General features: G+C 42.1%; 1 protein-coding gene across 1 annotated transcript in view; it reads right to left on the minus strand.

The window, feature by feature from the left end:
• Positions 1–25,763, minus strand: part of TRUB1 (TruB pseudouridine synthase family member 1) — a 36,340-nt gene that overhangs the window by 3,102 nt on the left and 7,475 nt on the right. The window contains exons 3-7 of the mRNA XM_089653037.1: positions 25,674–25,729; positions 21,458–21,539; positions 13,396–13,468; positions 11,921–12,060; positions 6,949–7,005 (exon numbers count right to left, since the gene is read on the minus strand). Of these exons, the coding sequence (XP_089509163.1) occupies positions 6,949–7,005; positions 11,921–12,060; positions 13,396–13,468; positions 21,458–21,539; positions 25,674–25,729 (408 nt within the window). The remainder of the gene's footprint in view (positions 1–6,948; positions 7,006–11,920; positions 12,061–13,395; positions 13,469–21,457; positions 21,540–25,673; positions 25,730–25,763) is intronic.

Here is a 25,763-nt window from a genome sequence, read left to right on the forward strand (position 1 = left end):
TTCTGATCCATTCTGTAATACAGCACAGCAGAGGAGGGGACCTCATCTTTCTCTGCTGTAGTTAAATAACATTTCCGGGTCTTGTCCCTCCCCCAGTCCATGATTGGACAGTAAACGGATAAACAGAAGACTGATGAGCTCATCTTTGTCACACTGCTCCCTCCTCTATTAGCATGTCCCTTGTCAGCACATACAGTGTTGTGAAAATGCATTTGCCCCATTCCTGATTTCAGATCAGACTAATTTTTTTAAAATTACACATAAAAATAACCCCAGTGAATACAAAATGCAGTTTTTTAGTTTCATTTATTGAGGAAAAAAAAAAACTGTCCAAACCTGCCTGGCCCTATGTGAAAAAGGACCTGGATGACTTGCCAGATTTGATAGAACCATAAATTCTGCACTCCACCAGAAAATCCTGAAGGATAATGTCCGGCCATCAGTTCATCACCTCAAACTCAAGTGCACTTGGGTTATGCAGCAGGGAGTTTAGGGGGTAATTACTTTTTCACATTGGGCCAGGCAGGTTTGGCCAGCATTTTTTCCCTTAATAAATTAAATCATCATTTATAAATTGCATTTACTTGGGTTATCTTTGTGTAATCTTAAAATCTGTTTGATGATCTGAATCATTTAACCTCTTCCTGACCGCTCTTATAGTAGAACTACATCTACAGGGTGCAAAATCATATTTTATATATGTATATATACACACACACACACTCATGATCTTGTATTTCCGGGTAGGGGGCAGACTAGAGCTGTGATGCGCACAAGCGGCTTCAGCTGTCAATCACCGGGTCCCGGCCGACCGCCAAGTATCACTGACAGGGGGAGAGGTCTGTGCGTAAACAATACAGATCTCTCCCGTCAGTTCCTGCACACTGCTTTGTATGGCTATGCATAGCACAGCCATACAAAGCAGTGTGCTTACACAGTAAAGCACAGCACACAATTAACCCTTTGATCACCCCAGATGTTAACCCCTTCCTGCTCAGTGTCATTAGTACAGTGTCAGTGCTTTTTAATAGCACTAGTTACTGTATTGGTATCACTGGGGATGTCAGTGACAGTTAGTTAGTTCCCCCCGCCCCAGTGTCAGAATGCCCACCGCAATCCCGCTATAAGTTAATGATTGCCGCCATTACTATTAAAAAATAAATAAATAAATAAATAAAAATTCCAGTATATTTATAACTTTCACGTAACCCAATTAATTAAAACACATATTGGAATCTTTTAAGCAAAAACATAGAGCAGAATACATTTTGGCTTAAATGTATTGTTTATTTTTTTACTGGACATGTTTAATAGCAAAAAGTCAAAAATGTTTTTTTCTTAAAATATTCGGTCTTTTGTTTATAGTGCAAAAAGCAAAACAAAAAAAGCACAGGCGATCAAATACCACTGAAAGAAAGCTCTATATGTGGGGGTAAAAAAAAGGAAAAAATGTCATTTGGGTGTTGCATGACTGCGTAATTGCCAGTTAAAGTAATGCAGCGATGTATCGCAAAAAAAAATGGTCTGGTCAGGAAGGGGGGGGGGGGGGGTAAATTCTCTGGAGGGCAGGTGGTTAAAATGCGACAAATATGCAAAAGAAAAAAAAACAAAACAGGAAGGGGGCAAATACTTTTCATAGCACTGTAGCTCAACTGATTGGCTGCTTCTTGTGCTGCTTTGACCTCACAGGGACTGCATGATGCTGATATATATATTTATTGATATATTAATGAGAACACAGCTGCAATAGGGTGGTAGGCACAGGCATCCTATTGCACATCTCACAGCAAAATACTCCAAGTTGCAGTAATTGCATACTGTCACTATGTGCTGAGACAGCTGCATGGAACTGTAAGACAGGAAAGTGGCCGATTTTTTTCTTTTATTTTTACAGAGTGCCCCACAAGGAAATTTTCGGGGCCACTTTCCCCTCCCCCACCAGGAAATATAAAGGCCACTGCCCCCTCTAGACCACTCGGGAATTATGTTTTTTTTGGGGGGGAGGGGGGGGGGGGGGAGTGGTACAGGGGCCCCAACAGAGGCTACGTAATTTCGATGGATGTCCTCTCTGCAGGGTTGGGTAGACAAGATGGTGAATTGGATACAGAAGGCGAGCTGGAGGTGAATCTGCTGTTGGCCTGTAACCAGCGGATAACAGACCAAGCGGCCGTTTCAGCCTGGAGAGGAAAGCATACATGACACACGACTCACCTGCCGCGTGCGCTCCAAGAGGGGCTCTGTTAACAAGTAGCAGCAGGAGGCGAATATCTGGGTCTGAGGGTCAATGGCAACCAGGAGGCGGGAACACAAGACAGGAGAATTCACAGACCTTTCATGAGGACCGCAAGGAGCAGAAATCAATATTCTCTCTCCGTGACACCCCATGATACCACATGTATGAGGCTAAAAATCTGCTTCATCCAAGAGCTAATCAATGCAGAACAATAAACACCCCCCAGACCCGAGCGACTTCAAGGGGGCCACAACCCTTTCTGTGATAGGGAAAACCAAGCAGACCTGGTTATAAATGGGCACAATGGAGACAACTTTTATTTTTTATCATTTACACAGTTTTTTTGTCAGAGATGAAAATAATTGAGCAAAACCTATTTTGTCAATACATTTTTTTTTTAGAAATATTTGTTGATATATTACATTTACACTTTCTCTAAGTAAACTATAAAAACAGCAGCAGCACCAGATAATGTTTATTGCGGTGTTTGTTCATTTGAGAAGCCCTGTAAAGTGACAGAATTTACCTATTATAATTATGTCCAAAGCAGGTTTTTTTTTTTTGGTTTTTTTTCAATTCCTTGCTCTGCACAGTAGCGACAGCACGTCCGCCTCCTCCCCAAATACCCCATTGCCACAGTTTGAGTCCACCAACCTATCTTGGACCACAGCACAATGCAGTGACATAATGCAATCATGTGGTATAGATTTTTGGTGGTATACTTCATCTCGTCTTCAGCAATGGCCAGCACTTATCTGCTACCTCCACTGGAGTAGATTTACACATAACACCCACAGGGCTGCCAGGGACACTCCCACAAATAGGGCCCCTTCTAAGGAGCTAGCGTTAGGAATGCTGGGAACTGTAGTTTGATGTAGTTTCCAGTGATTTCTGGTAGCATGGTGATGGATCAATCCTACCCTCCCACTCTTTCAGACTCAGAAGCTGTAATGGGAACTGTACAATTTTTTTTTTTTTGCAAAAACTATGAAGATGTGCAAGATATGCATCATGATATTGATTTATACTGCAAAATGCTGAGCTGTTGCATGTGTAATGTGAAATACCAACACGGAGACCTTATTTGTACTTTAATCAATATTATGCTGTATCACAGATACTTTCATCAATAAACATTTCTTGATAAATCACAGTACCCTAAAATGGGTGTATTTTATTTTTTACCCCCCTCCCACCACCATTTTCTATATTTGTGAATAATCATATGCTACCTACACCATATATAAATCTCCAATCATATAATAAATTAAATATTTTCCAAAATTTGAATAATAACAAAGAAAATGTCCAACTAAGGCAAACATAAAATTGTGTCCTTCAAAAAAAAAAATTTAAAATTTCTAAAAAAGAAAATATAAAATATATACCGTATTTGCCGGCGTATAAGACGACTGGGCGTATAAGACGACCCCCTACTTTTCCTGCTAAAATGTAGTGTTTGGGCTATACTCATATATAAGACTACCCCTCTTCCAATGCAAAACAGTGGGAGGAATAGTGCCCCATCATCGGTGTCAGTGGGAGGAATAGTGCCCCATCATTGGCATTAGTGGCAGGAATAGTGCCCCATCATTGGTATCAGTGGGAGGAATAGTGCCCCATCATTGGCATTAGTGGCAGGAATAGTGCCCCATCATTGGCATTAGTGGCAGGAATAGTGCCCCATCATTAGTATCAGTGGGGGGAATAGTGCCCCATCATCGGTGTCAGTGGCAGGAATAGTGCCCCATCATTGGTATCAGTGGGAGGAATAGTGCCCCATCATTGGTGTCAGTGGGAGGAATAGTGCCCCATCATTAGTATCAGTGGCAGGAATAGTGCCCCATCATTGGTGTCAGTGGGAGGAATAGTGTCCCAACATTGGTGTCAGTGGGGGAATAGTGCCTCATCATTAGTATCAGTGGCAGGAATAGTGCCCCATCATTGGTGTCAGTGGGAGGAATGGTGTCCCATCATTGGTGTCAGTGGGGGGTGGAATAGTGCCCCATCATTGGTGTCAGTGGGGGGGGGGGGGGAATAGTGCCCCATCGTTGGTGTCAGTGGGGGGGAGTAATAGTGCCCCATCGTTGGTGTCAGTGGGAGGCTGGCGGCCAATCACCGGTGAGGAGGCGGAGCCGAGCAGCCATCCGAACATCCAGTGGCCGAACTGAAGGGGCAGCCGCGCTTCCTGGACCGGATCGTCGTGGGACCGGAGCCAGATAAGAGACAGCCCCCGCCCACCCCTGTACTTAGTGTCCCTTCCGTTGGAAGGGGGGGGGGCGGCGGCACCGCGCCGCCCCCCTAAAAAGTGTCAGTATGCCGTATACCGGCGTATGAGACGACCCCCGACTTCAGAGAAGATTTTCAAGGGGTAAAAAGTCGTCTTATACGCCGGCAAATATGGTAGTCATATATATTCACTTTCTCTCTCTTTGCAGTTTTACAGAGTGTATTTATTTATCCAGTACATTTTTAATGGACACAATTTTATGTTTTTGCACTGATTTATATTTGGATATTTTCTTTGTTATTATTCAAATTTTGGAAAATCTTTAATTTATTATATGATTGGAGATTTATATATGGTATAGGTAGCATATGATTATTCACAGATTGTTACACTTTTAGGGTGAAAGTGTCTATTTATGCTATTGGATATACTTTTTGATGTAGTTTTATTTAGGGGATACCGTAAATTTAGATATTCTATATTTCCCTATTCCGCCGGCTTTTCGCCCTTTTTTTGCTTCACTTCAGCAGCACAGTCTCAGAATTCAAACTTTTATAAACTGGAAAAATGTAGCAGCAAAATGAATAACAATTATTTCACGTCTCTTCATAAGATGGCATCATATTCTAAATTCTCAACAATATACAAAAAGCAAAAACAACAAAGCAGCAAAATACAAAACAAAAAGTCCAACGTTTGCTTGGCCATTGGAGGAAGGGAAACTCTGAACACTCAGCTAATCCCCCTGGTTGTCCTCTCCTCATTATTATACCCCTTCACACAAATTCCCCCCCCAACATCTGGCCACCCCACCAGCTCACAAGGTACCATCTCTTCCTTTGCTGTGCAGCAGCCTGGTGCGCTCAAAAGCACCAGGTAGACCAGCAGGAGCAGCACAGTAGTGGTTGCAATTCCATGGATTGCTGCTGGTCACCCCCATACCCCACATTCTACTGTTCTACTCCAGCCCACATTCTACTGTTCATAGCCAAAACCTTCACTGCAGCATATCCTGTGCTGGTGGTATATACCGTGTTGCTGAAGTGAGGGAAAAGAGTTCTGTGTGCTCAAATGCTGGAACAACGGCATTGGGCTACTTTCTGCAAGTTGCCACCAGCACAGTTCATACCACCTCAGCCCTATCGATGAAACAGGGGGATCTGCAGGATGTGCTGTAGTGAAGGTCCTGGCTCTGAGTAGTGGAATGTGTTAGGGTCAGTAGTATGTGGGGGAGGATGTCACCGGCACACTCATGATCACCAATATGGGTCCAAATGTTTTAATGAACGATCACATAGTTACAGCAAGGCAACGTTTCGGAGTCTCACAGGATCCCTTTATCAGGCATGGGGTCACATGCCTGATGAAGGGGTCCTGCAAGACTCCAAAACGTTGCCTTGCTGTAACTATGTGATCATTCATTAAAACGTTTGGACCCATGTTGGTGATCCTCGGTGTGCTGGTGACATCTTCCTTGGTGATTCTGTTCAGTTCCAGCCAACAATCACTGCAGCACCCACTTATACACACAGCCATTTTTAATGCAGGAACGTGTGCGTTTGGATTGTACACTTGCATTCAGGGTCAGTAGTACGTAGCACAGAGTGTAGGGGTCAGCAGTAACACAGAATTCATGGGTATGTAATGAACAGTGCAGAGGTCAGGAGTAGGTAACAGAGTGTAAGGATCAAGAGTACATAAAACGTTCTGGGATCAGGAGTAAGCCAAAGTGCAGAGGTGAGGAGTAACGCAGAGTTCAGCAGTATGTAATGCAGACTGCAGGGGTCAATACTACGTAATGTAGAGTGCAAGAGTCAGTAGTAAGTAATGCAGAGTGCAAGATTCAGTAGTAATTAATGCAGAGTGCAAGAGTCAGTAGTAAGTAATGCAGACTGCTGGGTCAGTAGCGCATAACACAGTGCAGAGGTCAGCAGTAACACACACACATATTCTCCCATAAACAAAAAGCCCCTGTTCCTGTGCAAACATCTACCGAAGGTAAAATTGACAAGAGCACAATTGCATCTTCCCCTCCATTGTGTGAAAAAAAAAAAAAATCACTTCTGAACGCAAATGCACATACAAATCAGGGCCAAGGAGGAGCCTAGAACTAGGACTTCTGTCAGTTCTGTAATGCTGATTAGTTCTCTGATCTGAGAGACTGCAGATAGTGTCAGGAGCTGGCAGATGACACGATATGAGCGCTACCCTTCAAATGGCTGCGATAAACAAATAGATCCTGACTGACCAGTTGCTGACCCCTGGTCTAACATGTTTCAAGTACTAGGGGCTGGAAGGGGAGGGGACTTTAGGAGCATTGGCACAATCCTCAGTGGAGTGGTGACACTCATTCACAGACTAATGTGCATGCAGATGGTTAGATGATATAAGAAGATGAGAATCTGCAGGCTGCAAATAACAGCGTCATCGCCTGATTATATGTGTATTTAGTTCTTTGGGCTGGAGTACCCTTTAGGGAACTCACCTTTGCCAATGTCTCTGATCAGACTGCGGACATAGAATCCGCCTCCGCATTCTATGTCTGTGGGGAGAGAAAAGCATATTATATTGTCAGACATAGTACAAGCAAAACCAGAGACAAGATAGGAACAGAACTGCTTTATGTCTATAAGAGGTTATAACTGAATAATTCATTTGTCTGTGTAATAAAATGTTCAGGAAAAAGAACAGTAATTAAATATGGGTAATACAGTATTGACCATCATGGACTGACGTGAACAGAAATCTGCATAAACTCTAAATTTCACTCTGTAGTCTCATCTTAATGTTATCAGGAAGTGAGCTAGGACTACAGAACCCATCCCCATATTATGGAGAAGAGGGATCAGAAGGGTAGTCCTGTCCTAGGATGACAACGCTGATCCTCTCTAGACACAATACAGAGAATGAGTGTTGTCACCCTAGGTCAGGAAGTGTGTTATTGCAGGATCACCAGTTAAAAATAAATGAAAAGGAAACTAATACAGACAACACATCTAGAGACTCATAATCTGCAATATTATATTTCATTTTGATCTTTGGTTCAGATACACTAAGGAACTACAGGCACCCCTCATTGCCCTTAAAGATTACGATTATTCTGGAAGGCTATTTGCATCCAGACAACCCTAGGTAATATTCACATGTGATGCTGAGCCTCCACGATTGAAACAACTGAAATCCAATGAATGAAAGAGGTTGATCAGGGACAGTCAGGCTGAAGAGGAAGCTAGATGTTGCTGGATGTCCTCCAGCCAGGAAACGAGACATGCTTCATATCAGAGGCGGACTGACCATTTGAGCACTAGGGCACTGCCCGAGGGCCCGGGGTCAGTAGGGGGCCCCATGAGATGCCCTTGGTACCTTTTATTGGCTTTTTCATAGGCTTTTTTGGGTGTGGGCAAGAACACAGGGGACCCATGATCCCCTATTGCCCAGGGACCCCATGAGTTGTCAGTCCGCCCCTGCTTCATATGACTTGCTGCAGCTTCCAAAGCTCAGTGTGCAGAGTAAGCAATTTCGGAACAGAAGAGGAGCTTGTACAATTGTGCAACACTGAAGGGAAGGCTGGAGCTAAGCGCGATAGGTATATGACATATATAGGATATCACAGATATGACGGGACCTGAGCAGTTCGGGGAATGAGATAAGATACTGAAATCTTCCAGCAGCATACAGTAGCTGAACATCATGAATTTTGTAGCGGTACACTCTTTTTCTTTCTTTAAGTGACTCCCGCGCTGTCAGATGTATCTATACACATCTGATGCATCTGATATTTTTTTGGACATCTCTGGGGAAAAGGTCACAGGAGGACAACCCAGGACCAACCACAGTGGGAAACATTCACAAACCTATGTTTTATGTATAAATAGATTTGTGATGGGGAGACGGCAGGCAGCACCTTCAACTGTGTTAATGCAGAGCGGTGCTGAGGAATAGCGGGAGACAGCATGCTACCTCGTACCTCTTGACAGGTCTGTTCTGCACCAATTCCTCTGCACATACAGTGCTGCAGGGAAACAACATCCAAAGCGATCTGCTCAAAGCAGGGTGATAAACAATAAAAAGCTGACACTACACATTAAGATGTTAGTCCAGAGCAAAAGAGAACATGGAAGCCTATCTTACAGATGTAAGGATGTAGTGTTTTTCCAAGTTCCCTTTTTGTATTTTTGTGATCTTGCTTTAGACAGCATGGCTGTGTATCTGTTAAGCCGGCCAAACATGGGTTGAAATTTGGCCAGTTCAGCAGGAACAAGCCAAAAACTTCAATCCATGTATGGGCAGCGTGATTGCACAGAAGTCAATCTACAGATCAGCTTCTGTACAACTGCCGTATTGGAAAATCTCTGTTCGGTCGGTGCTGCCCGCTATAGCTGGCAACGCCAATATTCTGACAACGGGGAAGTCCCCCCACTGTCAGAATAACAAAAGGCACAGTGGGAGGATTTCTCCATCCACATTGAATGTATGGATTGGGGGAATCCAGTAAATTTTTTGGTCAACCCAATGGTTGAAAGGAAAAAAAAAATGAATCATCTATGGGCTGCCTTAGTGTTCTCTAAGCACAAGGCAGAGAGCCGCCTTAGTGTTCTCTAATCATGGAGCTGGGTGTACTAGAGCAGGGCTGCTGTTAGAAACCACGGGGTCCCATACAGCCAATCTGACAGCCCCCCCCCTCCCGCCAAAAAAACCCACAGTTTTCTATGCTTCAGTAATGAATGAACACGATGAGTGATCGCTACCAATAACTCATTGTGTTCATTCAGGATAGGAAGGGGCTGGTAAATGTGATATATTTGCCAGACCCTTCCCCCTCTCTCCATCTTGAAGGATCCTATTGTGTGCTTGCAGCTGCCAGCGGGAAGGAGAGGGGGGGAAGCCAACAGCAGTGCGGGGAAGGGGGCACACGGGGACCTGGGTAGGAGGGGCAAAATGTATGGTGCACAGGGAGGGTGATGGGTGCAGTGGGGAAGGGGCCTTTACTGAATCCGATCCCCTGTATGGCTCAATGCAGCAGCTGAAAGCCAGCAGGAGGAAGAGGAAAAGAAGCCAGACTTCCGCTGCTGCAGAGAGAGTCATACAGATGATTGGTTCCAGTAATTATCCCCCCCAGCCATGCCAATCACTCTCTCTGCCCACATTGGATTCACACAGCTACCCCCTGCTGGTCTGGGCCCCACACAGGATGACCGGTGGTACCCCCTTATCCACGGCCCTGTACTAGAGATTTAAATACCGGGCCAGTCGGCAGGCTTAGGCAGTCCCTCTGGTGCAAGCTGGAGGAGAGATTAAATATCTGAAGCACCTTCTACCACATAGTCTTCCCTACTAGGTTTTTGTCCTACGAGGATGCATCTATAAAATCTGTCTCATCATAGGTTTTAGGGCTCGTTCACACCATGGTGCAGAGACGTCAGTTTTTCTGCATGCATCCTGCAAGGGCACAACAAAATCAATTGTTCTCTATGTGCCATCTTCCATAAGAAACACTAGGATCACATGCAGATTTTTTCTGCGCAGGAATCTGCAACATGTATAAAACTCATTGAAGCGTGTGTGAAAACTGATGTAAACTTATGTCTCTTCAAGTGAAATCTGCGTGTCAGTTCCCATTAGTTTTCATGCATGTATGGTGTGAACAAGCTCCTAAGACCTAGAAATCTGGGGTGCTGAAAGAACCATTGCAGATACTGGCTGCCTTGGATGCTCTACTGTGGACCTAGAAGAAGCAGAGTGCAGTTGTCTCCTACTGAGAAAATACTGGGAAATTCAACACAGGAACTTTTCCAAGCTGTCCCACCTTGAATTCTAAGACTGAGATACCACTAGGACCTCAGTTGTCAAAGAACCCCAATTGAAATGTAAGAGTCCAGCCAGCTTAGACCAGTGAGTGACCCAGAAGGTTAGGAAGACATTCAGAAAGTAGAATCTGTAGGCATCCTGTGTTTCCCTCCACCCTCCTTCCTGTTATTCATGTACTAGTTCAATAAGGCTCCATGCACACTAGCGTTTTTTAAGCTCCTAGTAGTTATTAGCTTTTTTTCTGATTTTAGAATCTAAATAGTGTTTTCGAATGTGTTCATGCACACTTCTTAAGGCTATTAGCATTTCTTGAGCTTCAGCGTCTAAAACGCTAAACGCTCTTAAATGCAGCTAACAGCTTTTTTTAACATGTACTGTAAAAACGCTATAAATTGCTCATGCTCCTAACACTTCTGAAAGGCTACTAAAGACAGCTACTGCCAGCGTTTTTTTTTATCCAGCATTTTTTGAGCTTAAGAAAATGCTAGTGTGCACGGGGCATAAAATCTACAAAACCTTAATAAAAAGTAAATGGTTGGGTTTAAAAAAAAATAAAAAAATAATAATATGCTCACCTAGGTGGATGCAGCATTGGTCCAATGCTGCAGCTGTTCCTTGCTGTTTCTAAGACTAAGAACTGAGTGATCAAAGACTGCTGCTCGCTCAGTTCTCAGTCTTCAGTGAACAGAGAACCAGTGACTGTCAGTCATCGGCTCTCTGCTCTGCCCCTCCAGTACTCACTGGAGCGCCGGGCTGCGGAGGGGGCAGAAGCTGCTGATTAGGGCTTTTAGCGGCTCGCCAAGAGGCTGAGCAAGATCCTGGTCTATGCATCTGGGTGGATCCCAACTTTAAAGTTGGGATCTTTCCTGAGCCTGGACCGTCTGAAAACAGGTCACAGGAGTGCAGAAGGAACTGCCCTCCTGTGATTTATAGGAAAGGTAGGGCCAAAAAAAGCTTTGCCCATACTTCTGCTTTTCCTAAAGTGACTGGTACCCACCATTCTGAGTATCCAGTGAAAAGAACCTTGCCCAGAAATGAATATGTGAAAGGAGGACGTTCACAATATAGTTACTGTAAGCTGAAGATCAACATATAGTTGTATCTATTGAAGATAAATACCAATAGCACTATAAAAAAACAATGGAAAAAAAACTGCTTTCAATATGTGTCTGCAGCACTCATCATTTCTGGGTTCTGGCCTCCGTAGGGCCCAGCTCCACTTCTCAGCAACACATGAACAAAAGGAAAAAGAGCCGCACATCAAATCTCTCAGCAGCTGTATACTTTTATTGATCCACTAGATACAAGGCAGACCATGTAGAGCTCGGGCTGGTCTACCTTGTACCTGGTGGATCAATAAAAGTATACAGTGGCTGACAGATTTGGAGAACCGCTCTCTTTTTTTCTTTAGAACAGGAAAACTACTGAATGAGAAATAAGGGAGGTGCAACGGGGGAAAAGCAATGACACGTAAACAAATTTTTTTGCTGGACAGCAACAGGCATGTACTGCCTTAAAAATAAAAGTAAAATTCTCTATTAAGTCAATATGGAACAGCAAACAAAAAAGTCACAAAAAACTGTACTTAAAGGAGAAGTATACTCCCACTGGACACTTGTACCTACAGGTAAGTTTATAATAAAGCTTACCGAGTGTGAACAGAGGGGGCTGGAAGTCTGTTATGGACAGTCCATAGACCGTGACCTGCCTGGCAGGCTTTTCTTGCACTTCGGCCCCTTCTCTAACCAGGCAGGAGAGCCTCTTCCCATCCTTCTTCAGAGCTGAGAAACTTAAAAAGACAAAACAATAAATTAATAAATAATGGTCTAAATCTCTGTCACTGCGTCCTACTATCCACAAACTAGAACATGGAGAGGAGACCAAACTAGCTATGACTCTATAATCAAAAGGGACTCAGTCATTCTGACCTTGTCACCAGTCCTTGGATACCGAACAGTGCAAATATAATGAATTCTTAACAAATTCAGCTCCCAACACCTTCATGCCCCTTATGGACCAAACTAATTTTAAAATGTACACTATGGGCTGGTTTATTTGGCAATAACTTTATCATTATGTATGATAAATATCTCTCTCTCTCTATCCATATATATATATATATATATATATATATATATATATATATATATATATATACATATATATATATATATATACACACACACACACACATGCACCAGAGTTGGCTTAACAAAAAATATTTTTACAGCAAAGAGTATACATCTTATTAAATATAATCTCCTCTGTTTAAAATGACACCTAAATTATATTTCTGGAACAAAGAATGGCAAATTATTTGCAAATGATAAAAGGCCCTTTTTTCCATTTTGCACATTTTCTTTTTATAAAACAAAAAAGAATATTACCAGTAAAAGAAATAGCAGTTAAAAAAAGACCAGCAGAAAAATAGCTAAATGGAAATCTATGGTCACAGCTAACTAGGCCTGGCCAAAAATTGATAACATTTTTTGATCAGCCAGCAATTGAAAGTGAGGTGGATGGAGGAATCCTCCTTGCTGCTCTGTTAATGAATTCTGACAGCAGGCACTTCTCTGCTGTAAGAATACAGTGTTCAGCAGCTGCAGCCTATTGACTGCAGCTGCTGATCAAGAAAAATGTTCCAACAAGGCCATTCAACAAAAGTTGATTATTAGATTGAGCACACATTGATTGAAATTGGCACGGCCCCTGCTGAACTGACCGAATTCCTCCCCCCCGCCTCTGACATCATCAGGAGCAGAGCTGACTTGTTTGAGTTGCTTCAGCTAGTCCCCAATGACATGCACCAGGCCATTGAAAGCCCCCTGCTCCTGGATATGCGATTCAAACAACCCAAGAGGATGTGGGAGCGGGGACACTTCAGCTCACCTAGCCAAAAATGACAGTAGGGAGCAGGACTGTATAGAAATAAAAACTAAGGAAAAAAAATACTGTCTTTTTGTACTGCGTAGGATGGGGAGGTTGCAGGAAGCAAAGCTTCCTTTTGAGAGTAAAGGTCCTCCTTAAGCCAGAGTATTAACAAGACAGCCAGGCAACTGGCATTTGCAGAAGTAGTCAGCAATCCCAGCCCTTTTTTTCTCTCATACAGTAGAGATACACATACAGCGGAGGGACCTGCATGATGTTTCCTGTAAATGTCTTCAGCACCTTCTCCAGGTCCTTTCTAGTGATGTGATCTAGAGGGGGAAAAAAACTATTACTAAATATTTAGGAATGGACGCACAGAGATACAGGGGAAGGGGGAGGGATAGATAGATACAGTGCTTTGAAAAAGTATTCATACCCCTTGAAATTTTCCACATTTTGTCATGTTACAACCAAAAAGGTAAATGTATTTTATTCAGGTTTTATGTGATAGACCAACACAAAGTGGCACATAATTGTGAAGTGGAAAGACAATGATAAATGGTTTTCAACATTTTTGACAAATAAATCTGTGAAAAGTGTGGCGTGCATTGTATTCAGCCCCATCCCCCCCCACCCCGGAGTCAATACTTTGTAGAAACACTTGTCACTGCAATTCCAGCTGGACGTTTTTTGCACATCTAGAGAGGGACATTTTTGCCCATTCTTCTTTGCAAAATAGCTCAAGCTCTGTCAGATTGGATGGAGAGCGTCTGTGAACAGAAACTGCAAACGGGTCTTCTTATGGCTTTCTTGTTGTCCTTTGGACAGATTCTCCCACCTGAGCTGTGGATCTCTGCATCTCCTCCAAAGTTACCATGGGCCTCTTGGCTGCTTCTCTGATTATTGCTCTCCTTGCCCGGCCTGTCAGTTCAGGTGGTCGGCCAAGTCTTGTTAGGTTTGCAGTTGTGCTATACTCTTTCCATTTTCCGATGATGGATTGAACAGTAATTTGTGACATGTTCAAAGCTTGGTATATTTTTATATAACCTAACTCTGCTTTACACTTCGCCACAACTTTATCCCTGACCTGTCTGGTGTGTTCATTGGCCTTCATGATGCTGTTTGTTCACGAATGTTCTCTAACAAACCTCTGAGGGCTTCACAGAACAGCTGTATATATACTGAGATTAAATTACACACAGGTGGACTCTTATTTACTTATTAGGTGACTTCTGAAGACAATTGGTTCCACTAGATTTTAGTTAGGGGTATCAGAGTAAAGGTGGCTGAATACAAATGCATGCTACACTTTTCAGATATTTGTAAAAAAAATTGAAAAACATTTCCATTGTTGGTTTATCACATAAAATCCCAATAAAACACATTTATGTTTTTGTTTGTAAAATTACAAAATGTGGAAAATTTCAAGGTGTATGTATACTTTTTCAAAGCACTGCAGACAGATCGATAGATAGATAGATATGCAGGACACAGTGTAGTTCATCCATCATTCTCTCTGTACATTTTAGAGATCCAGTGACTTTTTCCCAATAACAGGATCAGAAGTGTGACATCAGCGTGTTACAAACACATCTGGCTTCTCAGTGATGGCTAGCTGGATGGGAAGACAGGAGATTTCTGAATTGTTCTGTATTCTATTTGGGCCCTTTCACACTGATCAGTTTTTCAGTTAAATAAAAAGCAGAAGAAAAATGCATCCCTTTAAATCCTATGGAACTCTTCACACCAAAATTGGTTGCATTTTTAAAAGTCCTGCTTCCTGCATTTTTGGTGCGTGTTAACTGCTTGCTTGCCACCCTATAGCAAAAGTACTGCTACAGGATGGCATGGCTGCACAAAATCACATATAGGGGGCGTATGCGTGTGCCGCCCTACCCGTTGCGCTATTGGCGGCTGGGGATGTCAATCACCGGGTCCCGGCTGGTGATTTCCAGTTGACAGTTGGTGATCGTCGGCAAAGCTGACAGGATAGAGACCTGTGTGTAAACAACACAGATCCCTCTCCTGTCAGCATGGACACGACACAACACAGCACAGCGCACTGTTAATCCTTTGATCGCTCCAGATGTTAACCCCTTCCTGCCCAGTGTCATTAGTACAATGTCAGTGCTTTTTATTAGAACTGATCACTGTATTAGTGTCACTGGGGATGTCAGTGGCTGTTAGTCAGTTCCCCCCCAGTGTCAGAATGCCAACCACAGTCCCGCTATAAGTTGCTGATCGCTCCCATTACTAGTATATATATATATATATATATATATAATTATTATTATTATACAGTATTTATAAAGCGCCAATAGTTCGCTCAGCGCTGTATATATAAAAAATTCCAGTATATATACACACTACCATTTGTAGATGCTATAACTTTCATGTAAGCCAATTAATATACAATTATTAGGATCTTTTTTTAGCAAAGACATGTAGCAGAATACATTTTGGCCTACATTTATGAAGAAATTTTTTGATTTTTTAAAAAAATGTTTTATTGGATAGGTTTTATAGCAAAATGTAAAAAAAATAGTTTTTTGTTTTAAAAAAATTGTCTTTTTGTTTATAGTTCAAAAAATAAAAACCACAGAGGTGGTCAAATACTACAGAAAGAAACTTCTATTTGTGAGAAAAAAAAAGACATAAAATTAAAATTATGTACAGCATTGCATGACTGCGCAATTTTCAGTAAAGTAACGCAGTGCCGTATCGCAAAAAATGGCCTGGTCAGGAAGGGGGGTAAATCCTCTGGAGGGCAAGTGATTAAAGAACCATACCAAAAACATCTCCCTACTGAAATGAATAGAAAACACATCAAAAAACACACGTGGTAGTGTTTTTGGTGTGCTTTTGAGTCACATGCCCACGTTTCACAGGTGCATGCGGGGTAATAGGCAGCCTGAAAACACACAGAAACCGCAACAAAAATGCATAAGCATTTTTACCACTTTTTTTTTTCCACAGTGTGAAAGCAGCCTTTCTTCATTGTTCATTTTCTGTAAATTGCCCCTAACAACTTTCCTCTACTAGTTAGAAATGGACTCAGCAGCTGCCACTTTCTATTACTACAATAAACAAAGACACCGCTGTAATTCTCTAAGAATGGAGATTCACACCCAGACGGGACATTTCCTCAGTGAATTTCGAGGGACTGTCACAAATAACTGTCCACTCTAAATATCATCTAGGTTTGAGTTCACTTTATTACACAGACAGTGTATGTACATTCCATATCAATGATGTTGGTTTGATATACTGTATGCACTGTGTATCATTAACAACTAAATGTAATTTTCCATAAAATCCTTTTTTTTTCATTCTTTGTTACATGTCAGAGCTGCTGATCTCCTGTAGCTTTATTGTAGCCACCTCCTGTCTACATGCAGTCCAGTGATGGCTGCATGGCATGTCTCAGGATGGTGACAGCAGACTATGTCTGTGTACTGTGTGATGGCATTGCTATTTGTAGTCATAATGGGAAGCATATGTGATGGGGTGACAATGCAGAAACACAGACAGTAGTCACTGCATTACAGGAAGCCCCTAAACATGGATTCTCTAGCAGGATTCAGATTAAAAAAATAATGAAAACAGCCCTAATAAAACAATCATATTAAATTTGAATTTTTTTTTTCTACTTGTAGCTACAAGCCTATAAAAAGGCTTACCTGTAGGTACAGGGAATATCTCCTAAACTTGCACTGTTTAGGAGATACAGTTGTGTTCACAATAATAGCAGTGTGTTGAAAAAAGTCCGAGGTACACGGCCGGTGACAGATCGCGCCGCTGCTCGGCTCTGCTGGCATGCAAACTGCGCATGCCTGAAAGGACGCCATATGGCATCCACCCGGAGGGACGAGGGTTTTTGCCGACTGCCATTCGGCCATAGGCTGGGCGGGAACTGGTTAATAAACTTCAAACCTGAATATTTAAGAAAGTAAAAGTGAGGTTTTGGCTTTCTTAGAAGAATATCTATGTGTGCACAATTATTGGGAAATTATTAGTCTGCAGAATTATTATGCAACTAAATGAAAAAAATAACATTTTCCCATCTCACTTGTTTATTTTCATCTATTAAAGTGAAAAAAATAAACAAGCAACTCAAAATGTACAAATAAGCAATTAAAAAATCTGTGACCATTATAGCCACCCTTCTTTTCAATAACAGTCATAAGCCTTCCATTCCTGGAGTCTGTTAGTTTTTTGATCTGTTGACAATCAACTTTTTGTGCAGCAGCAACCACAGCCTCCTAGACACTGTTCAGAGAGGTGTACTGGTTTCCTTCACTGTAAATCTCCTGTTTAAGAAGGGACCACAAGTTCTCAATAGGGTTTAGGTCAGGTGAGGAAGGGGGCCATGTCACTATTCTTTCAGCTATAAGGCCTTTACTGGCTAGCCACGCAGTGAATACTTCGATACTTCTGACAGTGCATTGTCCTGCATAAATATTATGCTCTTCTTGAAAGATGCAGACTTTTTTCTGTACCAGTGCTTGAAGAAAGTGTATTCTAAAAACTGGCAGTAGATTTGGGAGTTGATTTCGAGTCCATCTTCAACCCGAAAAGGTCCAACTAGCTCATCTTTAATAATACCAGCCCTTACCAGTACCCCACCTCCACCTTGCTGGCGTCTGAGTTGATGTGAAGCTCTGTGCCTCTTACTGCTCTAGCCACCAGCCCATCCATCTGCTCTGTCAAGAGTCACTCATCTTATCAGTCCATAAAACTTTTGAAAAACCTGTCTTCAGATATCTCTTGGTCCAGTCTTGACGCTTCAACGTATGTATCTTGTTCAGCTGTAGTCGGGTTTCAGTCTTCCTTACCTTGGCAATGTCTGAGCACTGAACACCTTGTACTTCTGGGCACTCCAGATAGGTTGCAGTTCTGGAACATGACAGCAATGGAGAATAATGGGTTCTTGGTAGCTTCACGTTAGATTCTTCTCAAATCTTTGGCAGTTAATTTGCGTCTTTTTTTTCCCCACACATTTCTTGCGACCCTGTTGACTATCCGCAACAAAACGTTTGATGGTTCTGTGATCACACCCCAATATCTTATCAATTTCAAAAGTGTTGCATCCCTCTGAAAGACTTTGTACAATTTGTGACTTTTCAGAGTCAGTTTAATCTCTTTTTTGGCCCATTTTGCCTGAGGAAAAGAAGCTGCATAATAACTTGATATAGGGTGCTTATCTCCTTAGGCCACACCCTCCCTCATTACACAAATACACATCACCTTACATCTAAAAAACATTCAAGTTTATACAGCTTGGAGTTGAACAAAATGCATAAAAATGATGATTTGGTCAAAAATATTCACTTGCCTAATAACTGTGCACACAGTGTAGGTCACCCACCGCTGTGACATTACATGTAACATAGAGATTCTCACCTCAGTCCTCAATATTTTCAGGATTTACTTCACCTTGTACAGGTGCTTTAAAGTGTTTGAAAAGTCTTTTTTTTTCCTTTTAAAATAACAAACCGGTTATACTTACCTGCTCTGTGCATTGCACAGAGCGACCCCGATACTCCTCTTCTCTGGACTCTAGTTGGTGCTCCATGCTCCTCCTTTTCCTGGTGTGCCACCATAGGAAGCAGCTTCCTATTGTGGCACACCTGCAGGCTTGATCCTGAGCCACACTGCCTGTGTCTACAGACACAGACAGCAAGGCTTGGCTTCGCCCCCTGCTCCCTTGTCATAGGATTTGACTGACAGCAGTAGGGGGGAGCCACTGCAGACAGGCACTACGCTGGATCAAGATCAGACTCAGGTAAGTATGAGGGGGAGATACACAAACTGAAACATGTTTTTCCTTAATGCAGGGAATGCAGGAAGGTAAAAAATGTTTAGGATTTAAAACCACTTTGAATACGTGTCACTGGCTTAGTATTTATGACAGCTACGAGAGGCGTTCAAGTCAAACTGGGACTTTTGAGTTTATATAATAAAAGAACAAAATTCAAGGAGTGGAAACTGCATTTATTTTTTTACATACTCCCCTGCTATATTTATACACCTATCTCACTGATTAACTAATGCCTGGAAAGTGTCTGCATAGAAAGATTTGTTAGTACGCCTGAACCATCCTAGGACAGCCTGCTTCACCGCTTCATGATTGTGTTCACCGTTCCCACAAAGATTAATCTCTTGTGCAATTTCAGGACAGGTTAGGCGTGGATTATCCAGGATCAGGCGTTCCATGGGCTGAATGTTCACAGGAGTGACTGCTGTGGGCTGGAAACCACCACGGCCAGGATCGTCACTGACAGACGTACAGCCATCTTTGAAACATTTGCATGATTCAAATGTCTTACTGCAGCTGAGCGTCTCATCACCGTACTGTGATTAAAATCCTCTGTAGATATTGGTGGGTTTTACACCTTCATTCACAAGAAACTTCATCTCCACATGCTGTTCCATGCACACACTAACACTGTTGTCTGCCATCTTGATTAACGTTCTCTGGACTGGCCCACGACATTTGTGCCACCTATCAGTAATAGGACACACTTTCCACTTACTACTGCATGTAGTACCGGCACGCTAGCATCCCTTTTTATACCTGTAAAATTAAAAGTCCCGGTTTGATCTGAATGCCCCTCGTATTTTATCTAAAAGGAAATTCTCAAAAAAGGCCTGTTAGTGGTACTTGAGGACTGAGGATGGAAAACAATGATGTAATGAATTGCATCACTGAACATTCACTCCTACTATGGCAGGCAGGAGTTGGAGCGCCCCCTGCTGACTCAGGATACAAATCTCCAGAACTGATGTGTGCTTCTCATATAACAATTGCTGGAGTTCTCAGTTGCCACACAGCAGGCACAACAAACATCAGAATAGAGCAGATTGCTACATTTTACTAGCACACAGGTTAAACAATGAAGTACAATATATGGTCCCGTGGAATGCAATATGTATGCCAAAAATAGAAAATTCCTATTCGCAACATTTCACAGAAATATGATTTGAAATTGAAAAGATTGCTTTCAATTTCCGTGGACAGAAAAAACACATCAGTGTGCCAAGTGGCAGATGGCTCAGAACTTATAAACTGAGATCAGTGTTCTGTAATAGATAATTTGTTGCGACTTTCCCACACAATGGACTTGATTTACTAAAACTGGAGCACTCAGAATCTATTGGTATCTGGCATGGTAGCCAATCAGCGTGTAACCTCAGCTTGTTCAATTCAGCTTCGACAATAAAACCCGGACGCTGATTGGCTGCACCAGATTTTGCACCATGCAGTTTTAGTAAAACAACCCAATTTGTTAGCCAGAATTTCTCACTCTCTGTGCCTCCAATAGTTCATTGATGCCAAGGTCTTAATAATAAAAACTGCTGAGTAGTACATAAAAATAAATTCTGTATTTCCAGAGGCTGAACAATGCACTTTATTTTTATTTTTTTTGTTTTAGTCTTAGGACCATCTGGGCAACATTATTATTCATTATGATGTTCCAGCCTCTCCTCCTTTAGCAGTCTCTTTTTTGACAGAATGCTAATATTTTTATATGGTATAAGAAAAATGTTTTGCAAATAAGACAGTGTTTAACCACTTGCCCTCCTGAGGATTTCCCCCCCTTCATGACCAGGTCATTTTTTGCATTACGGCGCTGCGTTACTTTGACAATTTCGTGGTCATGCAACTCTGCGTCCAAATGAAATTTACGTCCTTTTTCCCCACGAATTGAGCTTTCTTTCGGTGGTATTTGATTGTCTGTGCATTTTATTTTTTGCACTATAAGCAAAAAAACCCAACATTTTTGAGAAAAAAAAACAATATTGCTATTAAACATGTCCAGTAGAAGAAAATGCAAAAAAAAAAATCTAATTTTGTCATAAATTTAGGCCAAAATGTATTCTGCGACATGTCTTTGCTAATAAAAAGATCAGCTTCTATGCAGACCCTTCCTGTCTAAATGCACTGCAGCAATGTCTGCATGGATTTTCTTAGAATGGGTTTCCTGTTGGTGACTTCAGTAGACCTGGGTAATGTGTGTTGAAACAGCCACTTGCTGTTTCTATGGGAGATCTATGTAAAAAGGTGACAAATAGGAGGTCTGTGTGAAAGGGTAACAATACAAGAGCACAATTGACAGACAAAGACAGACAGTTGTCACCCTATAACAAGACCTGCCTAAAATTGACCTTCACATCAGACCACCAGTTATTATTTTACTGAAAGCTGAATATAAATAAAAAAATATTTTTAAAGTTACAATAGCATGTTAAAAATTATAAATAATTTGTGATTTTAGTGACTGTGTTTGCATCTACTTTAAAAGTGCAGCCCATACCATAAGGTTTCTCTTCTGTCACAGTCCCTGAGTCGTCCAGAGTGTCAGTTTCCTTCCCCAGCTCACCAATCACACTGTATTCCTGAATAGAGGAGAAGAGGAGGGGAAAAAAAATAGTACAACAGTGGCTAAACTTCTGTAGCATTTACGTCTAAGTCAGGAAGGCCTGATGCCAAAATGAATTTCAGTTACATAAATCTCCTGCACAAAAGAGGCTGCGCAGGCTAAACGTTTCTCTTCCTAGGCTGTGGCCGATGTCACCTGTATTAGATACAACCAAGCGTGGTCACAACCAGATCTCACAAATATGGACGCTCCTTCTATTTGCAGGTAACAAGAGCCAGATACGGACAGTGAGACCCAATATAACGTTTGGTTCTGGCTGTTCAATATTTTATATATGATCCGGTCAGTTTCTTAAGTTGGCCATACATGGATTGAAATTCAGCCGGTTCAATAAATCGCTTGATTTGTTTACAACCAGCCTGTTGGGTTTTTCCCAAATGATCAGTACAGCTGGCTATAGGTGGCAACAGACAAGTCATGTCTGAGAGAGTTGCAAGCCTTTTCAACTTTTGCAGCCCCAGAGTGATCCCTGTACCAGCTCCCGAAAGGGGGAACTACATCTCTGTAAAGATTTCTCTGACCTGCTGGACCTCATCTTCTCCACACGAGAGCGCTTCATCTTTACATTTTCCAGCTCCTGCCCATGATCAGACCAGAAAAGAGAGGGGAATCTTCAGGATATTTTATACACATGCGTATTACCAATACGCTTCTGGTTAGTGTGCATTTCTACCATCTGCACTGGGAATCAGCGAGCACTTTCTTTTGACTGTGACTTATTTTATTCCATATATTTATTCATTTGCATTTAATATTTTCTTCACTTATGTGCTGACATCATCGTAATTGCCTATAGCATAACAATACCAGATAGCGCTGCATTTTCTATATACATATTCCTTGGGACTTTTTATGTGTTTTTCCTTGAGTGTTCAGCCGCTAACTATTGAGAGCGCTCACTGCATTTGTATATTTACTCCAACACTGACCATTGTATTCTGATGGAAGGGAGGGCTCCTCGTCAGCAGCATACGATAGATCTGCGTGAGTGATTCCCTCATCCACATCAAATTATATATATATATATGTATACAACAGGCTGCCATAACAATGGCGGGGATGGCGGACGTTCCCGCCCCATTATGGCAACCTGTAAATCAAAACACACCACAGGGAAGGCAAGTGTGGTGACCACATCAGAGTCAAAAATCACAACGCACAGACAAAAGATAATTACCGCACCAAAGTGCCCAAATTACATTAACAGATCGCGCAATATACACACTCTGCGAATGTACAGTTTACATAGCTTAGCAAAGTCCACAGCACAGTTGTTGCACTTCCTCCCCACAGATAGGTCTCTGGTAAAATGGCGCCAAACTCCTCCCATTCGCGTCATTTCCAGTTTTGCGTTAACACGATAGTCAGCAACTAGAGATCCAAAGGACTCCTGGGATACAAGACCCAAATCCCAGGAGACACTGCAAATCACCTAAATATGTCATCGCCTAGGCGGCCGGGGCCGGAAGTGCCATTTTTACACATTATTTACAGGTATTTGTAAAATTAAAAACAATATATGATTATCCTAATCATGAAGGACACAACAGGAACAGTATGAACAGAAGGACAATACAAAAAAAGAGTGGAACTACACTTTAACATTTTTTCTCTCTGTGCCCCCATTAAGGAGATTCGCCATCTCTATTTGTCCTGTTTACCATCATCATTGAAAGTAAAAAAAAAAAATCCCAAATTTTGGATCGTCCCCAGAAAAGTAACAGAGGGGAAATCTTCCAATGGGGATACTAGTTTTGGTGACCTGGTGGGGGTCCCCAAGGAATTCCCTTTAATTTGCAGAGATTTCCTCTCACTTCCTTTTTGGCTATGGGACAGGAAGTGAAGGGAAATTTCCGCAATGGGACACAGATGGTGAAAATAATTCTGACAGGGGTTATATGCCCTATCCAAAATAAAAAAAAAAAAAATGTTTTGCCTATACTTCTACTGTGCTAGCAGATCTTCACTTAAAATTGAGAGTAGCGCTAATCCGCCCTACCAACCCACCCCCCTCGACAATTCTTGCCTAGGTGAGAATTCTATAAGTTTGTCCCACTCTACCCCAACCTTCTGCGACTCGTCACATTTCCCAGGAGGCCGCAGGACCAATCCGACAGTGCGACCTTGCACATGTGCAGTGGGAAGCCAACAGCAAGTAGTCACAGCAGACTCCCACAGCTAAGATGGTGACGTCGGGGATCTAAACACTATTGATAAACTGGCCAGGATGAAGACAGCATGGCAGACAGACTTGTAGTATCAATGGGCTGTGGGGGTGCTAATGAGTGCTCTCGTAGTGCACGGACATGTCCCCTGTTTTACAAACAGAAAGTCCATACAGAGGTACAGGCTGGAAGCCAGAGGACATGTCTGCAAGGTCCCACATTGCACGCGTGATCTACGGATCGCAAATGCAATGCTTTCCAGGCGCCTGCAGGAAAAAATAATGACTACACATTTTTTTTTCTATTAAAATATGTGATTTTATTATTTTTTCCATAAAAGGTGAACTTATCCTTTAATAGTGGATATACAGTACAGTAAGTAATTTGAAGTCTGCACATACCTTCATCTCTTCAGCCAGCAAGCTTGATGCATGATCTGTACTGTCACTTCCACGACCAGAACATTTCTGAGACAGCCAGCGAAGTAGGAAAGGAATTTCCCTGCACAGCTCTCACCATGTAAGATGTTTAACAAGCAAATCCCCCCTCCCCACAGTTACCACGCTGCAGCCTCTGTATGTCACCTGCCCTGTAATGCATTTTCTGTGACCAGCACCATTAGCGCAGCGCTGAGGAATCGACCACAACCCTGGCAACCTCCACCTTTCATCTGTGGGCAGCCAAAAGGGGCTTTTACAAAGTACGAGAGAGGATTACGGAAAACAGGAAAAGATGAAAGACTGCCTGGGAGCTCAATCCTTTCAGACGCAGCAATTGCTCCGTCCAGAACTGTAATCTGTCTAAACTGATATTCTGACTTCAAGTGGAGCTGTCATTAAAATTCACACATCACACGCCTGCACTTCGAAATCACATTTTTATTTTTGAATACTAAGTCCCTCTTGTTTGTCATGAACAATAAACTTGAGCTGCCTTAGGGTTCATGTACACTGCAACTGATAAACTGACGTTCAGGAGCTGTTCAGCGTTTTATTCAGCAGCCCCTGAACTCTCCCTAATATTTTCCTATGTGTCTATGTACACATAGTTGTTTACAGTCGTTTACAGGCAGTTGAGTTTACAGTTGTTTTTTTGAATGCAGAAAACTTGCATTCAAAACGTTGATTTTATCAGCGTTTCAAACGCCAGTAAACGCGGCCAACTGCGTTTATAAGCGTTTGCAATTGTTTTTAACTCTTCCATTTTCAGATGCTGTCCAGAGTCTTTTTTCATCATGAAAAATGCATGCAAAGTGTTTTCCCGGAACTCAAATGGACCCGGTACACCATACTTTAAGGTTTTGCATGAAAGAAAATATGTTAGACACTGCTGCAATAATTTCTGCACAGAAATGAGCCGGAACACATCCAAACACCACAAAAAAAAAAAACACAGCTAATCTCAACCACTGCTGCTCTCTCTGCTTCTGCTCTCTCTATTCTTCTCAAAATGTCTGAAATAGTTCGTTTTTTACTATTTTTCAGTGCATTCTGGGCATTTTGGAAGGTCTCCTGAGGTTATCTTTAAAAAATGCTTCTAAAACACAAACACTCATAAATGCGCATAAACGCAGTATGCAAACGCAGCTAAACAGATGTTTTTAACCTACGTTTTCCAGCAGTCAGTTTCCATCGTTCAGAAGTGTGCCATCTACATGGAGCCCTAAAGCCCGGGCAAAGAACAGTCTATCAAGCACAGGGCAAGTGTTTCTCATGATTAGAGACTGCAGAGTATCTATTGGAGATTAGGCAGACCTTGTCTGCTATATTTACAGTGATATAGGAGGATCTGCAAGCCACAATCACTGTGTAGCATTACTAAGCAGGAAGCAGAATCTGCATATGTAATGAACAAATAAAGCAGCTCCTATGACCATATAGAATTAAAAACCAGAAACAGTAATTAAATATTCATACACGGCTTACCTTGCTCCCACTCAGCATGGTACCCAACATTTTTGTCCCGTCTCCGATGCCAACCACTGCATAAAGAGAACAGGAGAGGTTGAGGGGCGA

This window comes from Staurois parvus, unplaced genomic scaffold (assembly GCF_062004578.1).
Source record: "Staurois parvus isolate SC_StPar_1 unplaced genomic scaffold, SC_StPar_1.0 ptg000697l, whole genome shotgun sequence".
In the NCBI taxonomy this organism is placed as follows: domain Eukaryota; kingdom Metazoa; phylum Chordata; class Amphibia; order Anura; family Ranidae; genus Staurois; species Staurois parvus.